The sequence below is a fragment of the Struthio camelus genome, chromosome 14, assembly GCF_040807025.1.
Source record: "Struthio camelus isolate bStrCam1 chromosome 14, bStrCam1.hap1, whole genome shotgun sequence".
NCBI lineage: Eukaryota > Metazoa > Chordata > Aves > Struthioniformes > Struthionidae > Struthio > Struthio camelus.
In genome coordinates this window covers 15,574,939-15,596,897 of record NC_090955.1, presented here as the reverse complement: position 1 = coordinate 15,596,897, position 21,959 = coordinate 15,574,939, and the positions used below count along the sequence as shown (strand labels likewise).

The 21,959-nt window shown below is 37.8% G+C and overlaps 1 protein-coding gene across 5 annotated transcripts in view; it reads right to left on the bottom strand.

The window, feature by feature from the left end:
• ARHGEF3 (Rho guanine nucleotide exchange factor 3) overlaps nucleotides 1-19,185 on the bottom strand; it is a 153,372-nt gene extending 134,187 nt beyond the window's left edge. The window contains exons 1-3 of one of the 5 annotated variants that reach the window (XM_068907581.1): nucleotides 18,957-19,040; nucleotides 18,255-18,320; nucleotides 5,709-5,804 (exon numbers count right to left, since the gene is read on the bottom strand). In XM_068907581.1, the coding sequence (XP_068763682.1) occupies nucleotides 5,709-5,744 (36 nt within the window). In that variant the 5' untranslated portion in view covers nucleotides 5,745-5,804; nucleotides 18,255-18,320; nucleotides 18,957-19,040. Of the gene's footprint in view, nucleotides 1-5,708; nucleotides 5,805-18,254; nucleotides 18,321-18,956 lie in introns of those variants that run through there. The other 4 variants (XM_068907578.1, XM_068907580.1, XM_068907583.1 and 1 more) reach the window with 4 other exon arrangements.
• Between the last annotated feature and the right edge of the window lie 2,774 nt (nucleotides 19,186-21,959).

The window sequence follows — 21,959 nt, the reverse complement described above, 5'->3', positions numbered from 1 at the left end:
TACTTAACCCTTCAGAAAGGGCAGAGATTCCAAATCAAAGCTTTCACATAAAGTAATTAACGTTGTTAAATACACGCCGTTACTCTCTCACCCAAGACAGCACCATCAGTACCAACAGTACCCAACAGCACCAACAGTATCCAACATGCCTTTATAGATTACAAAAATACTTGCATTTCAGATTCAAAAGGAAAGCTGGAACAAAAACAACATAACCGTTACAGCAGAAGATCAACAAAAACAAAAAAAAAAGATTTAAAACACACTCTGCCCCCAAAACTCATTATTAAGTCAAGTCAAAAAGAGAGATAGTCAGAATGCACTAGAATTCACAGGTAACAATGCTTGTCTGGCTAGTTTTCAAATTTAGGTATATATTTCTTGAGAGCCTCATGACAAAAGCAGCTTTCAGAAAGATTTGCTCTTCAATACTCTTGAAGAGTATTTGGAGACAGAAAAAAAAACAGGCTTCACAAACTCAAGCACAGTAACAATCCAGAACTCAAACTTTCAAATATCAGTTTTAAAAAGTTGGAATACTTCCTAACACAATCCTACGTAAAAAGATATAGAAATGAACAGGAAGACTTCTTCCAGCCTATAGGAAGCATGTTGCAAATCCACACACAATACCAAACACTGGAAAATTTCCAATTCCCTTGCACATTTGTTTTGAAAACAATATGCCAGCCAGTTTCATACTAAGTATAGACCCACTTGCTCCCTTATCGTTAGTTCTTTTCTTGCAGTTTTCAAAATTAAGAAACTAAGTATCTGCCAAACCTGTAGCTTCTAAGATTCCAAGGCTCTCAAGTCTGTATTTGTTGAAGCTGTTTCATATTGGCTCAAATAATGGTAATCATAATGTTAATATTATCAGGTAAATTTCTCAGTATTTCTGCTTATCAAGAACACCTTAATTTGGTTTATGCATGAATGCGGCTGTGGTGAACTCTAGCTACTGGACATTTACAGTAGTAACATCTAAAACATTACCACTACTATAAGCATTTCTTTTTTAGCTGCAATACCAATAATCTTGATTATTAGAAATTAGTTAGGAAAAAAAATTTAAAAAAATAGAAGCAAAGCATCGCAAGCTTGAGTACTTACTGATCTTTATCTTGCAGAGGTAGCAAACCAAGCAGATATGAAACACTGATGAATCAGAGCAGCAGAATTTGTAAATAGCTGGATGACAAAATGGGGAACAGAGATCCTCACAAAAATAACCGTGATAGAGTAAGGTGTTATCATTACCTTAATCTTATGCAGTTTTCATTTGCTCCAGTGGAGTATCAACCTTGCTAGTTCAAATTGCTACTAAAACCTGTTCTAGTTAACCTGGATGACTTTGAAATGAGGCAGATGAACATTTCCACCCTTTGCTCCGCCAGCTCTGTTGTACTGAGCAGTGATAACTACAGGAAATACACTTACGCTCCTGAAATGTCCTTTTGCAACCAAACTGTGCTATGTTTATCCAGTGATAGCCTAATTCAAAAATATGAAGAAACAGGGGGGAAAAAAAAAGCACATCCTCCTTCAAGAAAAAACAAGTAATTGAATTATTGAGGCCTTCAAGTACTTAAATCAGCAGTCAAAATAACCTCCAAGCTCTTCCATGCGTGCCCCACCCCATTTCAATCCTCTCTAGAACAGCAACAGCAATGAGGTATAGGCTGCATTTTCTAACAATAATTTTGTGATTCACCTTCATCCTGACAAACTGCTTCTAGTCAGCTCTAAATCCAAAAGATTCTTTAACCTGGAACACATCTACTGTATATAGCCGTAAAACACGAACCTGCCAAGTTAAGCAATGCAAGCACCTCCAAACATTATAGCTACTCTTCTTCATTAGGAAGAAAATTAGAACATTTGTAGCAGTAGTGATCTTTTTTCACCTCCCTCTCCCCCAACCCTGGCCAGCTATTTAACTCATAACAAGAATTATGCTCAATCCATACACACCCACAGAAAACCAATTTAAGGATGTCTACATAGAATTTTGCTAAGATAATTATTAAAAAATGCAACAGAAGTTGTTTCAACTCTGATGCATCTATAGAGGCATGAGCAAAGAAAAATTTCACGTTGGGAATGCTACTGCTACTGGAAGTCAACTTTGGGAAAGGGTGGACTGATGCAGAGTGTAATATATTCAAATATAGTCAAGTAAATTAAATAAGAACACCCAGTATCAGTACAGATTTTGCTCACAGAACTTGTTGCTGTCCGCATATTATCAAAAAGCTATTTTTCCTCATCTATTATCAATTGCTTGGTTAACAAAATGAGAAGTAAATATTCAGCCTGTCCTTCTTCATATTCAGTCTGAGGTGCTTTGCGCATTTCATTTTTAGAACATGAAAATTTTCAAGCGGATACTTCTGGAACTCAAATTTCCTATAGTAACTAAATTTCTTATGTTTGTTTTTTCAGATTTTTTTTTTTTCGTAACTATTATCAAATGATACTCTTCTCTGGCATTAGCTCTAGAGAAAGAAAGCAGATAAGGTTTCAGGTATCCTCTTTATACTGAAAGTAGTAATTAAACCATAGAATTCCAAACACCATTTATCATTCTTGAGAGACCAAACTGGCGAGTTCTTCCCCTTTGGACTCCCTTCTATGAACTTCAAATTTCTAGCTGGCTATAAAATAGGGTTGTGTGATCAGTTATACTTCTTAATCTTCTATTAAAAGGGAGAAAGTCATTTAGTAAATAAATCATAGTTTATCTCCTAATTTAATTGCAATATAAAATGTATCATGCTAAAAGTATTTATGATAACTTTTTTAAGACAGGGTAACATGTAATATGTAACTTCTGGGAATAAAATACTCACTGACAGTCTGTAATAGTCAATAAAACTTCACTAACAATTTATAAACAAAATATAAACATAAACAATTTGCCAGCTTTAGAGAGTGTAACAATTTACACTTATTGTTTGAACAAATACACTATGCTTTTAATAAGCAAAGCATACAGCCAAAGGCACACAAGACATGCAAATTTAGTTACAGTATTTGAGAAAACTCCGCAATGTCCAAAGGTGTGCAGCCAATTTCACTGTAAATTTCTTCTACCATGTAATGTCCTTGATATTAAGTATATCTACCCAGTGTCCTCACTTAAAAATAAAATATCGTCGAGTTGTTAACATTTCAGTAATTGTTTATCCAAGGAGAAGAGTTCTGACATTGTCTCTGGCTGTGAGTAAAAACACCCGATTATCTACTCTTTCCTGTTTCTAGAGGGCCTGAACACAAGGCCTTACACAACATCAAAGCCTTTTACATGTATCATAAGTGAGGTCTGAGTGCTAGACAAGGTCTTACTCAGCTCTTTTCTTTTGTGAAGCCTTTTGCCTTGGTTGAATAATTTATACTGTTACTGCATACTTTCAATAGTACACATTCCTGACCTCGCTATCACTAACACCCACTCTTACTAACAACCACGTATTTCCATAATGAAAAATAAAACAACTGAGAACGCACCAGAACATATGCTTCAAGAATGAGACAATGAAAAAAGATAAATAAATGCATGACGTAGATATGCAGTGCAACATTACACTTTACTAGGCTGAGGAAAATGCAGCAGTTATCCAGCTCTTCCAGTCACGAATCCCCACAATGCATGTCAAAAAGAAAATTAAACATATACAAGATTTTAGAAAACTTCAAATATAGCCCACACAATTCCACGACATTGTCACCATTATCTTTATTGTACCAACAAGTAATAGCTGAGTCACAGATAGTAATGAACTGTCATCCACAACTTGTATTCATTATACCATATACTCATCAGGCTGCTATTCAGCTTCTCTAACCACAAGCCTATCTAAACAAAACTCAGATTGCAAACATGGTGCCTTTTTTAATAAGTAAGATTTTAGTTTTATAAAATAAGAAGCTAGCAAAAGCGATATTGCTGGCTGATATATAGGTTGAAACACATTACAAAAGATAAGCACTGCACCTCAAGTTGGCTTAAATATTTTAGCGCCATGTAATTCAGCACACGTCCCACAATTTACACTGAGTTATAACCTTGCCCTTTATATCAATCGTGTAACCTAATACATTGTTCTTAGATATAGAAAGATATGACAAAACATGCAACAGTACATATTATCTGCCCATATTATCTTATGAGCTAAATCACAATATATCCTTAACCACCAAAATGTTCATTGATTTATCTTTCAGTAATAAACACTTCAGTGTCACGACAAGTCTGTCTGTGCAAGAGAGTGGGAAAGAAAGGGAAAGCGCGAGAGCGAGCATGCACGTGCAAGGGAAAGAAAGGGAAAGCGCGAGAGACATAAGACAAAGATGAACTGAAGACAAGTACTCTAGCAAGTTCGCTATTTTCCAGCATTTTCCCCAAGGTCAATTACACATTTGTAACAAACCATTCCACTCATTCAAGATATTCTAATATTTGATAACATAATTTTTTCTCCTGCTACTTTAGTCAGCATAACTAAGAATTAAGAATGCCATGGCGCGGGGGGGGAGAGGTATTGTTCAATATTATAAACAAGATAAAAACAATAAAAGATATAACAAAATTTGTTAATTCCCTGCTCCTCATCACAGATGGGAGAAAAAAGCAGCCTTCCCCAGCTCTCCATATGAAATTTTTTTTTATAACTTTGAGGATGTTCCACAAACAGTAGTAAAATAGTAGGACAAATTAAAAAACAAACACTTTCCGGGTACCCCAAGGCTTAATTTAATCCCATGTAAAAACAGTTACTGAAACAAAAAAGATTCTACATGATTTCCTATCAAGCATCGAGCAGCTGATATAATGTTTGTTAATATTTCTTTGTTTCATTAGTATAAAAAGCTTTTAAAGCGTATTTCCTCAAATTACAAAAACAGTGTAGTTTAGGGGGTTTTGCCATATGGGTGCCGTGTTTTCTTGTGCCATGCTTTCTGGTATGGGTTTATTCAGGTAATTTTTCACATGTTGAGTAAAAAGCGTTAACAAAAACCTAGCCAAACCTTAGTGAATGACAGCAAGCAAAATCAGCACACCCTCAATAAAGAGGCATCAGTAGATCAATTCCCTTTAACAGAGTTGAAATAGTCTCAGTGCTTACTCGATACCTGGTTCCCTTCATGAAAATACTGAACAGTGTGCTAAGAATGGCAGGGTCAGTTTCAATTTTCATCAAGAAGTCAGTACTAACGCATAAACATTTGTCCACATTTATCACTGAACAGCCTAATTTTTTTCTCTAGTACAGAGTAAATCCCTCTGATAAAAAGCAGTAACTATTAACTTGTCTCCCAGTGCACAAATCCACTAGAAATCAGAAGATGACCACACACTTGATTTCTGAACTGTACAGCACCTTGAAGGATACTAGTAATTGTATAACGTGAGCACAGCAAAAGCACAGGGAGATTAAGACATCTGCCATATGTGAAAGATTCCATGAGTACAACTGGTGCACTCTTGAAGTGAACAGGATTTTTACATTGCCCATCGTAAGACATGCAGTCCTATGGTAATCTACTAGAAAATAAAAACCAAAATAAAATCCTTCCTCTTCCTGTTGTTAAATAATGCAAAATTAAAGTAAATATTTCTAACGTGAACAATTCTTATTTTTAAAGCTACATCTCTCATTGCTGTCCATCAACTTTTCAAAAAGCTAGGAAAAAAAGCTCCTTACCAGACTTTTTCTTCTTCCATTCCTCCTCTGGCACATTGGTTTATTACTGCAGGGCTACTCATGGTAAGTGATGAGCTTTCAGAGTTCATCTTTCTTCTGCAAAGGAAAAAAAAAAAACAAAAAAAAAAAAAAACAGAAAACCATAAAGAGTTCAATGTAAGTGAAGAATTTGTGTGTTCACTAATACACCAGAAAGTCAAAAGTTGTAGGATAAGCACTTCTAGGACCAAATTCAGCATGCTTTACTCACTTAAGTAAATCTCAGTTAAATCAATGGGATTAAGTGGATGAATACATTGAGCAGGATTTGGCCGTTTTGTGGACTTGCTAGTTATGCCAAATCCAACACTGATTGTCTTTTGTTTACTTTTCTGAATACATGCCAAAATCACTGATGTCAGCAAGTCTGTATCCAGGACTGTGCATAGCGTCAGTTACGTTAATTCAGAGCAGCAGTCAGATCTAGCGTTGCTGTAGAACGAACTAAACAACATGGAGAAAATCTAGATCTCAGATATTTAAAGATTTATGGAATCTTTTCTACCATATTTTAAGATCAGACTTCAGCTAATTTGCTGAAAAAAACAGTCAACTCATGGCTCAAGTCACTCAAAAACAGCATAAACACGTTCAAATGCTAGCAACAGCAATTCCCAGGCTACACTGCTTCTAAAAGGTCTATATAGCCCAATATGCTTCAACTCAATGAGTAGTATGATAAGACCTTGCAAGGTCTCCGGAAGATAAAGGCACAAAAACAAAACAACCACCACCACCACACATCCCCTACAATGTTAACATGAACTTGTTTTACTTGTTGGTTTTTTTTTTTTTCTTTTAAAATAGGACATTTTTTATTTTCAGCCTATTTACTTTACTTGAGAAAGTCTGGTTTAAATTAGAATCAGCATAAAGATTTGTTAGATTAAGAGAGAATAATTTCAATTGTATATTAATTAATATCTACTAGAACATAACCAGAAAGGTTATGTAGGTTGTGCTTACCTACAAAATAAGTAATAAGGTCTAAAGAACTAAAAAAAGCTATTTGAAGGTTGGAGCAAAATCTGACCTGACAAGTCATGGGCAGCAAAAGAAGCTGAATGCAACGTATGCGTCCCAACAGTGGCAAACAGGTTACACCAACCTTCACAAAACAGTATTTTTGAGAATGCAGATCTCTGTGTGAAAATTCTGTCCATAAAGGGGTAGATAAGCAGCCCTAAAGAGCACGTTTACCAGACAAGTCCCCAAATCCAGCACCAACTACCAAAATTTGGTCCCAATTGGAACAAATGTCGTCTTCTTGCCTCTCCTTTGCTGTGAATGGAGAGCATGCAACCCTATCATTCTATAGAAAACAGAACAGACATTCAAACATAATTCCTTAATTTGCTTTTTTTTTTTTTTAACGTCTCTTGCAGTAGCAAGGGATATGAGTTCTGCCCAGCCCACTTCTGAGCCCAGCATTTTGTTTCAAATATCTGCAAGTTTATTCTGAAAGAGAAAACAATAAAAGCATCACCTCTTTGAGGGCAGAATCAGAGACTGTTAGCCATTTAACCTATTTTTGGATCAGTGCCTGACCTCAAATTCACTCCTGGATCCTGAAGTAGGATTACTGAGATAAACTCCAAAAGAGAAAGTAACCAAACTAATAATGCTAGAAGTGGCTCAGCAGAACAGGGATTGAAAGATTATTACTTGTCTTACTAGTCTATACTAATGCAGGAAGAGGAAAGTTGTTCTTTAAGATATTCCAAAGAAACAGCACAGAAGTCCATACTTAACTTTTTCTACAAGATTCCCCTCTTTTAGGGAGCAATTTCCTGTCAGGGTAAATTACTTTTTTAAAAAAGGCAAACTTTTTTTTTTAGTAATCAGTTTCTACTCTACATCGGCAAAGCCTACATGCTTCAGTGATCATGTGCATTATGCTAGCAAGAGTTTCACCTCCACTTACGGTCACTCAAAATAGTAAGATCAAAGGTTCAAGAGAAAGATTAAAGGTAGTCCACTAATTTTCAAAGCTGGGAGCTGAAAGATTTTTAAGTTATAAAACACAAGGTAGCCATTTCACGGGAAAAAAAAAATCTACTGTTCACTTGTGAACTACAGTGGCAAAAGCATTCAATATATGACAAAAAAAAATTCGACACTTCTGCCCTATACACTCTTAGGAACATCTACACAGATCTCTGCATTGAGACTTCCACACTGAAACTAGAGTCAAACCAGAAAACAGAAAAATGGTAGAAGTTACTGCATTATCAACTTTTCTGTTAACTCTCGATTATAAAGTTTGGCACACATTTAACAGAAATTAAATCAAATGTAGCATCAATCCAAATTCTGTTCTCACATGTTCTGCAAGGGAAACAATGTAAAATAACAAAGAGGAAAAAAAAATACACCTCTTCAAAATATCTCCTCTGAACTCCCTTCACGTTCTCAGTTTAACATCTGAAAACATCAGTAGCATTGTCCTTGTTCTCCTCCACAGCCACAGCCTCCAGACCTGACAAAGGTCTCCTTTGGGTGTTTCTGGAGGGCTTCAAGAGGCCAGCATTTATTCATTTCAATAGCAAGATCTCATCCACCACCTTCAGAGAGATGTCTACACGCTGGATGAGGCAAGAGGCTTTTTGACAAACTGGATACTTAGAGTGAGATTCTTTTGAGACACACAGCTCACGCTCTTGCAGCTTCCAAGGCCGAATTTCCAGCAATATGAGAGGTCTGCCAAGTAAGCCATAAACTAAACAAATGCACTTCTCACTTAAACATGTGGAGGAGAGAGGTATAATAGCCAGCTGACACAGTGTTAGACAAGCATCCTTCCTCAGCTGCCAGTAACAAAAGGGGAATGAGTCAAGCAGAATATGACAGCATGGCCCTCTCCCATCCCTCCGCATGGCAGCAGCAATTGCACACTTCCTCAAAATGGAGACAGGTCATGGAAAGCAGTCCTTCAACTTCCCACCCTCATGAAGAAAGGCCACTCCAACACCCCCTACTGTAGGATCCCTGCCTCCTGCACCACAAACTCTTGGTGTCTTGATGATTTCTGGCTGCATTTGCCACTCTTTTTCCAATCATACTCTTTCTTCCTTACTGTCTTCTGAGATGGAGGAGCTCATGACAGGTTCAGCATCAAGTGTATATTCGACACAAACATGCAACAGCACTTCTCACTGTCACTTTGGAGATTAGACAGCAATGGCTCACACAAGCTTCTGGAAAATCATCAGGGGTTCCCTATTGCCATCTTATTCCTAAAAACAGGTACTAGTTCACTCTTTACCAGGAGCAAAAGGTAATTAAACAGCTGATCCCCACATCACTGACAAGTTTTACGGCACTGCCAAAAAGCCAGAAATAAGCTAAAAAATTGTAAGTGACAAATAGAAAAACTAGTATCCGCTTGCACTTTTCCAAGGCCACTAATATAGAATATTGCCACTGCTTCTCTGTCTTGAAAGTCATTTCAGGGAAAAATTCCCCATCTGCAGATTCTATCCTGATTCACTGCTCTGCCACAGACTGTTCTTAGGCTCTTCCTTCAGAATAGATTATAACTATTAAAAAAAAAATCAAAATTAATTCTTCTATATTAAGATGTAGAAAAGGATATCTTTTTCAAGCATTAAGAATATTTTGTGGAAACATTTCTAGTAAACACAAACTGCTTCAGTAGGTCTGTGTTAACATAAAACTATTATTTTGTTTAGGAAAGAAAAGTTATTTTAAGGCTTAGTGTCTCTAGAAATATAGTTTAAAGTCAACCTCGCAAAATTAACACTAAAAACTAGCAAAGTAAAATTTTGTTTGGATTATACTGCTGTATTATTTATTAGGCCAGAATATTAACATTATCCCGAGAAATCATCCTCCAACAGTAACAGCTTAAAAAATAAGATTTAGTTCCAGAAGCAATGGAACAGCGCTCAGAAAGAAAAACGCGCTACTCACAGGTGCCTCGTTCAATATCACCATCGAACTCTTGTTTGAACTTGAAACTTATGGCATAGGCACTATACATGATGAAACTTGAAGGAGGAAAATAAACCTATCATCTTTTCTCTTAATAACTTGAAGCCAGATGCCAAGGTAAGTCAGTGAATACTAATTTATGAGAGACTGCTCTGGACGCATTCTGTTCCTCATCCTCTCTTCATACACTGAAACTTGACTGTTCCAGATAAGACACATGCACTTTAATTAGGTGTTGTCCTAGAGACTGTGCTCTGCTTTTAATAGGAGGAAGTGGGCAAAAGGCAATTCCAGGACAAAAACATAGGAAAACAATGTCAAATACTTTATTTATAGCACCTACATTAACACTTCCGTCACTATCTTGTTGAGGCAACAGCCTTGAAGAAACATCCTTGCTTTTTTTGATGAGACAACAAGTTTAGTATACTAAAGTCTTCTCTGACTAAGTATAGACTGTTTAATACTAGAATGCCCAGTAGCAAGCATATATACCAAAATTCTTGCAAGCTATCTCCACACAGAAAAATATTTTTAAGTTTTCATTAAAATCTTTGATTATCTGATACATCTGACTTAGGCTTTTCTCTGCAGTTATGCAGCGTAGAAATCTAAGAGTGCTATGTATTTGGCTCAAGAACTGAAAATTATATTATATTTAAATATAGTTTATGCATTTATATTGAAATTTAATTCTGGAAGTTTCACACTTCCCCATAAATTTGGGGGGGGAAGGGGGGGGGAGAGAACATGACAATTACAGCACAAGTCTCCAAACACATCCATGGAATAGCACTACAGGATCATTTGAGCAGAAAAGATGGGAAGGTTCAAAAAACCTGTGGTTTTTATCTAGCAGAATAGGGAAAGAGTTAATCAATCTTTTTACCATGTTTCCCTACACAAAGCTCATTTTCTTCATTTGCTTTTGTTGCAAAGTATATCTTTGATCCTCAGGCCAAAAGTCTTTTTTGCCTTTCCCTTCACTCCCTGTGTGCATCTCTACACAAGAAAGATAATCACCATGGGCGCAGTGAAAAATTAAAGTATTATTCAACAGTTATTCACTACAGTTAAATTAAAATTAGCCAATATCTTCTGATAAAACATGTTCCCACAGCTTCTTACCTTCACCGAAATGCTTTGCATTGTTGAAATAGTATGCTGTTATGCTTAGTTTGATAAAAGAATCGTGAAAAAATTTTTACAGAACCCTAAGACTCTTCAATATAGAAAGAGTAATTATTATTTTTAACAAGGAAGACAATACCATCAATATAGTAATGTGCATCTACTGTAAAGAAAAAAAAATAGGGAATGTTGTCAACGTTCCCTCAAGCAGGAGTCTTTACGCTCACAAAACCTGAACAGTAGATTACTAACTAGCAAGCATGCATTGTAACATATTTCAAATTAGAGAGCTGATTTTCCAGTTCCTTACTACCTGCACAATGGTCTGCAATTTCAAGTGAACACAAACATTTACTCTTGTATTGCTTTCTCCAAAGTCTCATTTCCACACACAACGTTTATAGGCACAAAATTTTACATCTTGATAGCATTCAGCTCTCAACCAGCAGGTTGCCTTAGGCAAATAGCTTGTTAAAGGGCAGATTTAAGTTTTCAGACAACTTCATTATTTAACTACATAACAACAAACGCTACAAACAATCTTCTATACAAATTGTTTGTTTGAGGTTTTCAGATACAGCATTTACTAAGCATCTTTATACCACTGAAGCACTTGGCATGAACTCAGAAAGAATGCCTTACATCCACGACACTTCAGAAAAACCAGAGTGAGAACTGAAGAATCTCCTGATGGATTTTTCTGCTGAGTACAACTCCAAGTAGCAGGCCATGCTGAGAAACTTCCCATCCCATAATCTCTAAATTCCAAGCCTAGCATATTGCAAACTTTGTTTCACGTGCGCTATGGTTCTTTCAAATGTGTTACACTGAGGTCAAAACTTATGTTTCATGCCATTACTTATCTTCCTGAAATCTTTAAATACACTTCATGCCTTAAAGAATGAGGTTCTGGAAGCACTTTTTAAAATACATACTTGTTAATGTTTTTCCTCCTCCTCTTGAGGAATCTCATTACATATGGTCAGCTTCTGTCCTCTTAAGAAGAGCATGTTAAGTTATATAGGTACTTTACACAAGTGTATACGCAAAGATAATTTGAAAGATTTCCACAAGTGGCAGAAGTGGTTCAGCAAACTACTTGCAGCGTGCATAACTTTGCACTCCATATTTGGTATTTCCATCAGAATACTCCAAGGTGATTGCAAATAAGCCTTAATAAAACGATTCTCTGCTTCATAAGAAGTACCATCAGTTTGTCCCTCTTCCCCCATAAACACACGCTTGCTATAGACAAGGGAACAGTTTATCAAGTCTTATATAGAAGATAACGTTTACTCTTGAAATAACATGAATGTTGTGTTTATTCTCAGCATGAAGTAGCTTAAAAGGTGCATGACAACAGGAAACAATATAAAGTAGTACTAGGCTGAAGCCAGACCACTGACAAGGCAAAGTGTTCCCCGCTGCAGAAGTACAACTGCTATGAGATACTGTTCTCAAAACAGTTAGTACTTTATTTTACTAAGATTTAGTTCTTTTCCCCTCCAAAATACCAAAAGAAAAGGAAGATAATCAATTATATTACAAATCAACTCAGGTCAACTTCAAAGAAAGCACCTGGAGAAGTCTGCCAGAGTTGGAGAGAGGACATAGTACAACACTAACACCTTCCGTAACTGTTAAAATCTGCTGATATATCCAGACACCAGCATCACTGAAACCAGGAGCAGTTATGCCCACACAATCCTCAAATATAAGTGTATATTTTTCAAAGCAATAGTGAGTTCATGAAAATAAGAGTTATTAAAGAGTTGCAAGTCTGAAAAATTCATATTGGTGGTTTACTCATTGGTGGAATAAAGAATAAACGAGCAAGGGCTCGTCTGCAATGCACCAATCTGCAAAGTCATTAGGAGCTTTAAGTTTTTTAGTAGTTTCAATTCAGAGACTCAAGGTATAATAGAAAAGAGGAAATGTTTAGGGCTTTATTGAAACTTTTAGGGATGGTAGTTGACTGCCCTGTCAATTAAAAAAAGAAAAAAGAAAAACAAAGAAAAAAGGAATTTATTGTTTCAGTGCTCAGTGTCTCAGTCAATAATAAAACATGACTAAATCTCTTATCTGATTAGGAGACAGCATTTGAAAAAAAGTCTTACATTATGAAGCAATACCACAGGCTTGAACGGAACGTTTTAAACAAAAAGATTTAAAATACAGAAGATACATACACAAAAATAAGTGAATATACTGTCTAAAACAATACACAGAATACTAAGTGCTACAATTCAATACAACTTCAATAGAAATCAAGGAATTTTCTGTCACTGATGTTGTTATATTTATATAAGTCTTTTTCTGATACAAATCATTTCTCTCTGAAAAGATCCAGATGTTCCTAATATTTCAAAGGCCTGGCTTCAGCACCAGAGAGGAAGAAAACAACCAGGCCATACTATTGTATCGGTGTGCACAAAAATTCTCCAGCACTAGCCATTTTGTCTAACCTTTTGCCACTCCAGGTTTTTGCTTCTTTTAAAGAAAACAAACAAACCAACCAAACCCAAGAGCGCCTTACCTAGTTTTAACTGTGGATTTCTTGCTAGCCTTTAGTCAGTCTGAGAAGGAAAGGGGAGCAAGAAGTTGCACTGATTTGGTTCATACTCTATAATTTCAAATACGAATACAACTACTTTTATGCTAAACATACTGCTTTGTGTTTTGCAGTTGACACTATGCAGCCAAACAATGTTGAAAGGTTCTTTCCAAAGATTATGAGAAGTATTTATGTTCCCATTTGGTGACTCATACAGTTAGCAAACTCTGAAATGGATTTAACTCTATCCTCCTCAAACTTCTGAATTTGAAAGCAAGCATTGTGATGATATTCAAAAGCTGCAACAATGAAAAACATAAATGTTTTTTTCCCTAGGAAAAACTACGACAAAACTATTCCCAGAAATAACGCAGTTATTTCTGAAAAGAATATTAAAAGGCCTATACAAAGCTAAGAATATTTAAGGGATAATTTATTAAACAAAAAAGAGGTATTATCTGAAACAATAAGGAAACATTTGAGCAATATACACATTTTTCATTATTAGAACACTAACAACTACACTTAAGTATTTTTAATGATAATTGCACACAAAGTACACAGAGCTAATCATATAGTTTCTGCCACATGTTTTTTTCATATTTTTCCCTTCCTTTCAACAAGTTCCTCCCTCTCTCATGTCAAGAAGGTTTATCCTAAAAAAAAATAAAAATAAAGAGGTGAAAACACAACAAAACAAATCCCACCACTATTGAGACAGATATAACCCATTTCCTCCTCCACCAGAACCATTACCGCCATGGAACAGTAGCAGTTTCAAAGTTTTACCTGCCTGAAAGGACACTAAATATTCTCCTTAAAATTAAAATCATGACCCTTTCAGCCTATTATTACCATAATAATCATGATTATTTCAAGCTTGCTGCAGAGTTTAATAAATCGTTATAGTTTGTACATTTTTTTTGCATTTATTTTTCCTGATTGAGTACTTATTTAATAATATAAATGGAAAACAAAAGGTTTACTGTCCTAACATTACCTTCTTTTTAGTCTTTTTAGAGCTTTTGGCCTGCAGCTGATAAGCACAGTCACAACCCAAACCCACATAGGAGAGTTTGCAAGATTACCTCTCCACACAATAATTGACTTGATGGAGAGATTTTGTTCTAGGTGTTTATTGTTTATCTGTGGAGCATCAACAAAAGGCTTATTTCAACAGCATATATTTCAGTATACAAAGTATATTAAGGCTCACACTTCAATAAAAACCTCACTATCTACAGGGGGATACTTCCATCATAGGCTATATCAACACAAAATATGGTAGCTTTAAGGGCTGCACTGCAATTCATGCATGCCTTTTACTTCTCCCAAGTCCCTGCCATCTGGAGGCACCAGTTAAGGCCACATATGAGCAGAAGAAGTCAACCTTTCAGGCAGTGTGCACTGTCCAAATAGCTGGTTGTTGTCTTCTTTAAGACCAAGGTGAGGATCCAGACAGATCCTTCTGAGGCAACACAAAGTGGAAATATTTATTTAAAATAAAATCAATAGGATTCCTGATAAAGCACAGACAGTATAATGAACATACTCTTCTCCCACTTATAATGCCGAAAATTTTTGTTAGAAAAATGCTGAAGTGTTTAAAATAGATTAATGAAAGCTGTACTTTTATTTAATAATGAAAATGTTTGAGAGATGATACCAGCACAGCAGCTGTTTTTGCTCTACAGAAAAACCACACAAGTCCAGATAACTCCTGCCAACTTTCCAAGTTTATACAAGCTTCAGCGCCGTAGAAGCCAGTAAACCTTTTTGAATACAAGTTGTATCACACACAGATTACACCTGCAGAGTTATGAGGGGAACTGCACCATAGTGAAGACAGTTTTTCCTATATAGAAATGAAATTTAGCAACAGTATAGGACACCTTTCTATTCATATAATGTATTATTTCTCATGGTACACATAATAATTCAATACAAAAAAAACCCACAAAACCAAAACCAAATCACTCTTCTGTTGGAAAGAACATACAACTTTTGTTTCTTGTCTAGTTTACATGTTTTTTTGAGAGGGAGTTGCTGGATTCCACTACTGGCCATGGCTTCAAGTACCTTCCTCAGCAGCGGTCTGTATGAGACACATTCACATACTTCACTATTTTGAAGTAACTCATAGACCTATGGCAGCATGCTTACTCAGATTTGGAATTCCTCGATTACTTATCGAGCATGTGATTAGGCAGAAGTAAATAAATGAGCATGTACACATACCCTTGTGTTTAGACACTAACTGCCTGACCCATTAGCATGCTAACTACTTCAGTTTTCATAGCTGGACTCTGCACAGCATTGAGCACCAGCAAATTAATCAAGCGCTAACAGAAAACACGTATCTGCAAATTCAAGTCTTTTGTTTACATTTCTCTAATTGACAGCATATCACTTCATGTTCAACCCTGGTTGACACTAGATGGAAAACCTTTATAGTTTCTTTTTACAACAGCTATGTTACATCTGGGGTTGGAGGCAGCAAAAGCTACGTGCTATTATTTAGGTATTTGGGAACAGTTACTTTGCAGTTAAAAAGCTCATGAGGTGTTTGCTAATCATAGATTACTGGAGTATATTTCGGGAGTCTTTTTATTTCCTAATTATTTACCTATTACACTACAATAGTTCTACATGCGCTTAGAGATTTGCACGACGACTTAGACATTTGTTTACCGTAGAGTTCACAGAACTCAGGCAAATGAAATACAAAAAATGCTTTCACAACTTGAGAGGCATAATTCAGTAAAGAATAAAAGGGACTTATTGGACGTAAAATATACTAGATACATGAAGATAACATTTTTTTTCAGCCAATAAGTATAGTTGCAAATATCAAAGGTGTGAGACTTTTCTTCATCCTGCATCTCAAGCACATTAACCTGCTTCCACCATTTATTCTGCTGTGGTGCTGCTCTGCTCAGGCTTTTGCAAGTCATGGATTAAAGTATTAGAATACCTTTTAAAAAGTATATGACCTTTCTGTGCAGCCTCAGTGACCTTGCAATGCTTATTTCCCTAAGATTTAATAAATAAATAAATAAAATGAAGAGACTCAGGAAATTAAACAGAAATAAATTGAGAAGTCAATAGCATGAACACTGACACCCCAAATGTTTTAGTCTTCCATTAAGTGAATCATTTGCCAGTCTTCCCTATTTATTACACAGGAAGAAAACAGCAACTCTTACTAAATTACTTTTAAAAACGCATATCAGACTTAACTGAATATAAGGTGTCTGCAATATAATATACACACAGTACACTCCAAAAGGATTCTAAGTGCATTTACTACAGTATTTGTATGAGGAGAGGCAGATATTTGCACATAAAATACTCAAAACAATTGCGTTTCCTTGGCTCAAAATAAATTGTTCAAGAACTTAAAATACTAAAATTTAACAACTAAAGCAAACTATGGAGAAACTAGCTCCTAAATCGATATTTACACATTGCATATAAATTCCTGAGCAGAAACAGGTATCACTCACATCAACTCATGAACAGGAAAATAAAATAGAATTTTATTTACAGACAGGTGCTTTCATTAGCCACTTACTGAGAAGAAAATAATTTCACATAATACACCTCTAGATTGTACATACAGAGGACACCATAAGTTGGAATCACGCCAGAACAACTGTCTACACAAAAGCGTCCCAGAAAGAAGAACTGCGCTATTCAAAACAGAACTGCGCTCTGACAAAACGTGCAGGGAATGATACTGAATGTTACAGTGTCTTCACAGATCAGGAGGCCTTGTCACATTGCTAACTGTTAAGCACAATTAACGACGGGAAATTAAAAGGGATTTCTGTTTAAAACAATATAATATTTTCTTTATTAAAACAGGGTGATAAAATTATATATATGCTTTATACATATTATACATATGCTTTATTACTTGTTTTCAGTAAATATTTAAGTAGAGAGCTAAACCAACCAAAGACAAGCCAAACAATATTCTTATGCACTCCCTTTCTGCGCCGACGCTGGTGCATCTCACCGTTTCACATATTCCCCTACCTAAACTCTGCAGAACCTATTATTCTTCAATAAATATTTTAACTACATTTGTTCCCAAATCCCATAGCTTCCCCCATGCTGAGTTCAAATTCTGTGCAAACACAAGCATCACTCCCATAACTTGTTGCACTTGGTAGACCTCTGTGCAAACTGCAGAATCAGGAATTTAACCAAATTAATTCCCTAACAAGCGTTTGAAGATGAAAGAACTTTCTCTACCTTTCTACTACAAAAAGGCAGCACATAACTTACTAAAGGATAATATTTAAATATAAATTAGATTAATATATGCACGAACACACTGACAGGATATACATTGCTGTTTACGTATATTAACAAGATTTCAAAAGTAAGAAGAAAAATAAAGATATCAACTATCGAAGCTGAATTTCTTGAGTTATTGTAAATGGTTCTTTAATAAACCACATATTCTGGTCACCACATCACTCAGATGACAGATCATATCGCATTACCGGAGTTTTTCCTGAGAGTGAGACATTAGTACTTAAGCTCACAGCATTTTTCACCTACAGAGAACTAAAACAACATCAACTATTTAAACTCAATTATCCACGCAAGGTTAATCAAGGTTATGTTTTACAATCTATTCAGAATCTGCTACGATTGACTTCAAAAGCATAATTACCCTTAGTATTTTATTTTTTCCCCTTTCCTTTCGCCAACAAACTCCCCCCAAGGTGGGGAGAAGGGCTGGAAAGCTCAGGAGCAGTGGAGCTTGGACATGCCAAGGTCAACAAACAGCTGGGGGGGTGGGGGGGGGTTTACTGGTAACGGCAACTAAAATTTTCAAAGGAGACAAGACGCACCTGGGACTTCGGCCCTTCTTTCACATGTTTGTTTCTCCTGAGCCTACACTCGTGTAAGATTTGGCCCTGAACAGATGTAAGAAGTTTGGTTTTGGTGGTTTTTTTTTTTCTTTTAATAAAAACAAACCGGCAGTTGAGCCCTGAGAGAAAACGGTCAAGCGACCGTTGGCTCCAACCGCCGCCGCGCCGGGGGCGCCCCCCTCCCCTCCCCTCCCCCTCCGCGGGCTCCGGGGGCACCGGCCGCGCTGGCGGGAGCCCCCAGGAGCGGCGCGTCCCGCCCGCCCGCGTCCCTCCTCCTCGCCTCAGACCGGCTGCGGTGGCGCAAGCCTCGCCTGGGAGCCACCTCTGTGCTTCCCCCACCCCGAGGGGTCGCCGAGCGGGGCGGAGAGGAGGAGGAAGCCGCCGGAGCCCCGTCACCAACGTCCAGCGCAGCCCCGGTAACGCACCGCGCGCAGTCCCGCTAAGGGGGGGCCCCTCTCTCCCGAGGCACAAAGCAACCTTTGTGGGCAGCCTCACCGCGGCCGCCGCTCCCTCTCTGCGTGCCAGGCGCCGCAAGCCCCGCCGCCTGCGGGCGCCCAGGCTGAGCCGAGCCGAGCCGCTCCGAGCCCGGGCAGCTCTGACAGGCTGCCGCGCTCCCAGCCCGGCCTCAGGCAGCGCCCGGCTCCCCGGCTCAGGGTCCCGGCACAGCGGACATCACCTTACCTTGCTGCCGCCTCCTGCTCCTCCTCGGCTGCCGGCTCGCAGAGCTGCCGCCCAGGCGAGGACCGGCCGGCGGCGGCGGCGGCGGCAGCCCGGGCTGCGGCACCTCAGCGCAGAGGCAGCAGGCGCCGGCGGGGGGCGCCGCTCGCGGCGGGCGGCTGTCAGGGGAGGCGGGGGGAGGGGGAGGGAGCGCGTGCGCGTGCGCGGGCTCGCCCCCCCCCAGCCCCGCCCCCCCGCCCCGCGCGCTGCCCCGCGCGCTGCCCCGCCGCCACGTGCGGTGTCCGAGCCGGGCGGCTCCTTTCCAGCCCGGCATCGGCGTGCGGGCGGTCAGGGGAAAGGGTGGCCGGAAAAGGAGAGGGGGAAAAGAAAAAAAAGGGGGGGGGGGGGAGGCAAACTGCAGCAGTGACACGGTGAGAGCCTCAAGCTTTAAAATCTGAAAAGTGACTTCCAAATTAGGGAGACATGAACAGCGAATGACCAGGATCAGATCCTATTTGCTGTGCTGGTCCACAGCTTGGGAAAAGTAGCCTACAGATGGTAGCAGGTACGTCTGCTTTGGAAGAAAGAAGAAATAGCAGATAAAGTGCACTACCAGAATCCCTTCTGATCAGAAAAAATAAGCCTGTGAATACAGAAATGCATCTTATTAAAGAGGGAAGCGAGTAGGTTATGAGCTCCTTAGATCAGGGACCGTCTTTCTGGCGTGTATTTGTACTATGCCTGATAAAGACAAGCTCTTATTTTACTTATTTCAATACTTTGTTCAGTACAAATAATAAATACTAACAAGTACAACACAAATTCCAATGAAATGCAGGTTGTAGGTCTTTTTCTGTAATGCTATTGCCTAAATACAATAACTAATGGAAAAAGAATAATGATTCAACATGATGGCATTGCTTAAACACCAACACATCTCAGAATAGTAATCCTATGGTATTAGAGATCATTTATAAAAATTAGAGAATAACTGCTAGAAAATGTCAAAAAGAGTAGCGCACCACATCTTGTAGTGCAGAGACACCAGAAATACTTTAAAACAGAATAGTCAGTTGAGGCCTCTCTTTCCTTTTTCAAACCTAACGTTTTGCAGTGAGATTTAATCTCTCAGTTGTTTCAAATTGCTGAGGCTAGACATGTGGTATGGACATAGGCGTATGGGCATCAGGTCTGTTTTATTTTTAAATAAATAAATTCCATTAAGTTTCTTCAGCTTGGGAACTCGCTTTAGACAGCATGAAAGCACTCTGGAATCAAACGCAAAAATTCAAATAGACACATTTAAAGAAGATAGTTCTTACAGGGCTCTGAAATATTCTCTTTAAACTAGGGAAGATTAAACTGGAAAATAGCTAACAAGATGCCATAGTATTTCTACAGAAAGGTTACTCTGAGAAACATTTTGATACTTCTTCATAACATATGCTGTTTTGTTGCTCAGTTTTCTGAAGCACAGACTGGAGATATGTGTTATACCTAAATAAATGACAGAACTTAATTTCTCTGTTGCTTCTAGCAGGGGAAAATTTGCTATAGTCGTTAGGCTGTATAGTACTCATAGCTCGTTTATTGGCTTAACTTTATAAGACCACCCGTCTTACAGCTGACGCTGTACCTATTTTATGTTCTTTTCTAGGCTATTAGGGGTCAGTGAAAAGTAATGATTTTTTTCTGCAATTTGTTCTTTCTGCTGCTCCCAGAACAGCAGTTCTCATAAACTTAGACAGGTATATGGGGACCTTGCACTTTCCTAGTCCCATGGCAAAGTCAGCTACACAGGAAATTATTTCTAATCAACACTATGTTATGGGCAAAAGCTGGGTTCCCAGCTGAATGGAGAAATCTTTCGGGCTGCTTAGGTCTGACTATCTACAATGGACTTGTAAAATACTGAGCCTTCATCATAGCTGTTGCAAACAAACCCCCCAGCTCCCGCTCTGCTAGCGCCACTGAAGCAGTGCTTACCACAAACGCAGAGCTGTAATGGGCAGCTGGACCCTATCCATTTTTTATTTAGGTCGTACTATGCCTATAAAGAAAAGTGACAGTTTTCAGTTATGTTTTAGAGCTTCATTTGGTATTCATTATCAACAAATGTGAAGATATACTCTGTTTAGAGTCCTGTAACTTTTACTCCATTTACTGTGTCCTCAAAATTCCCACTTACATACACAATGAATGAAAGATGCAGATATAAATTTTGTTACTACGTAATGTAGCAGAAGCTACTCAACCAGATCAACCAAAAATGTTGTCTAGAGAGATTTAACACTTCTTAATATCTGATTTGTAATTTCTGATTTTGAAGATGAACCCTGTAACACAACTTGCAATTGACTCACATACTTGCATGAGGTTTGTCATGATTATTCATTATCAATCAGGTGTAAGAATATGGAGATACAATCAAGCAAAAATAACTGATTGTATAGCATTTATAAATCTTGATAAGTATGGCATTTTCTTTGCTATGCAGAATATAGAATGCAAAAGTATTCAATGTATTATTTCTTCAGCCCAAAACATTATCCTAAAATAGAGCAATATTTGATAGTTACATGTAAATATGTAATATTTGTTTTAACAAGTAAATTGAAAGGTAAGGTCAACGTTTTCCAAATAAATATACCTGCATTTCTCAGATATGAAGGCAGTCTAAGCACAGAGGTTAAAGTTTAGAAATTTAAGTCCTGTACTGCTCTCCTTTCTGATTTACTGTAGCTTTTATTCTTGGTCTGCCCTCAACAGCTGTGCATTTTCCAACTGTTATTCTGCAAAGAGATGGTGATTTCCTTCCTAACACCTAAATTACACCTTGGCCTGTTTGCAAAAGCTACAGTAAAGGGCAGCCAGCTTCCCTTTTGTTGCTGACTAACAGCTTTTATGGAAACATCCCCTAAATCAGACATTACTAGAGACAAGTAGGTCTAATTCTTCTCACACTTTTAATTATTTTGAAATGGTTATGATGTAACTGGCAGCAAGGAAAGCACTTATTTTCATCAA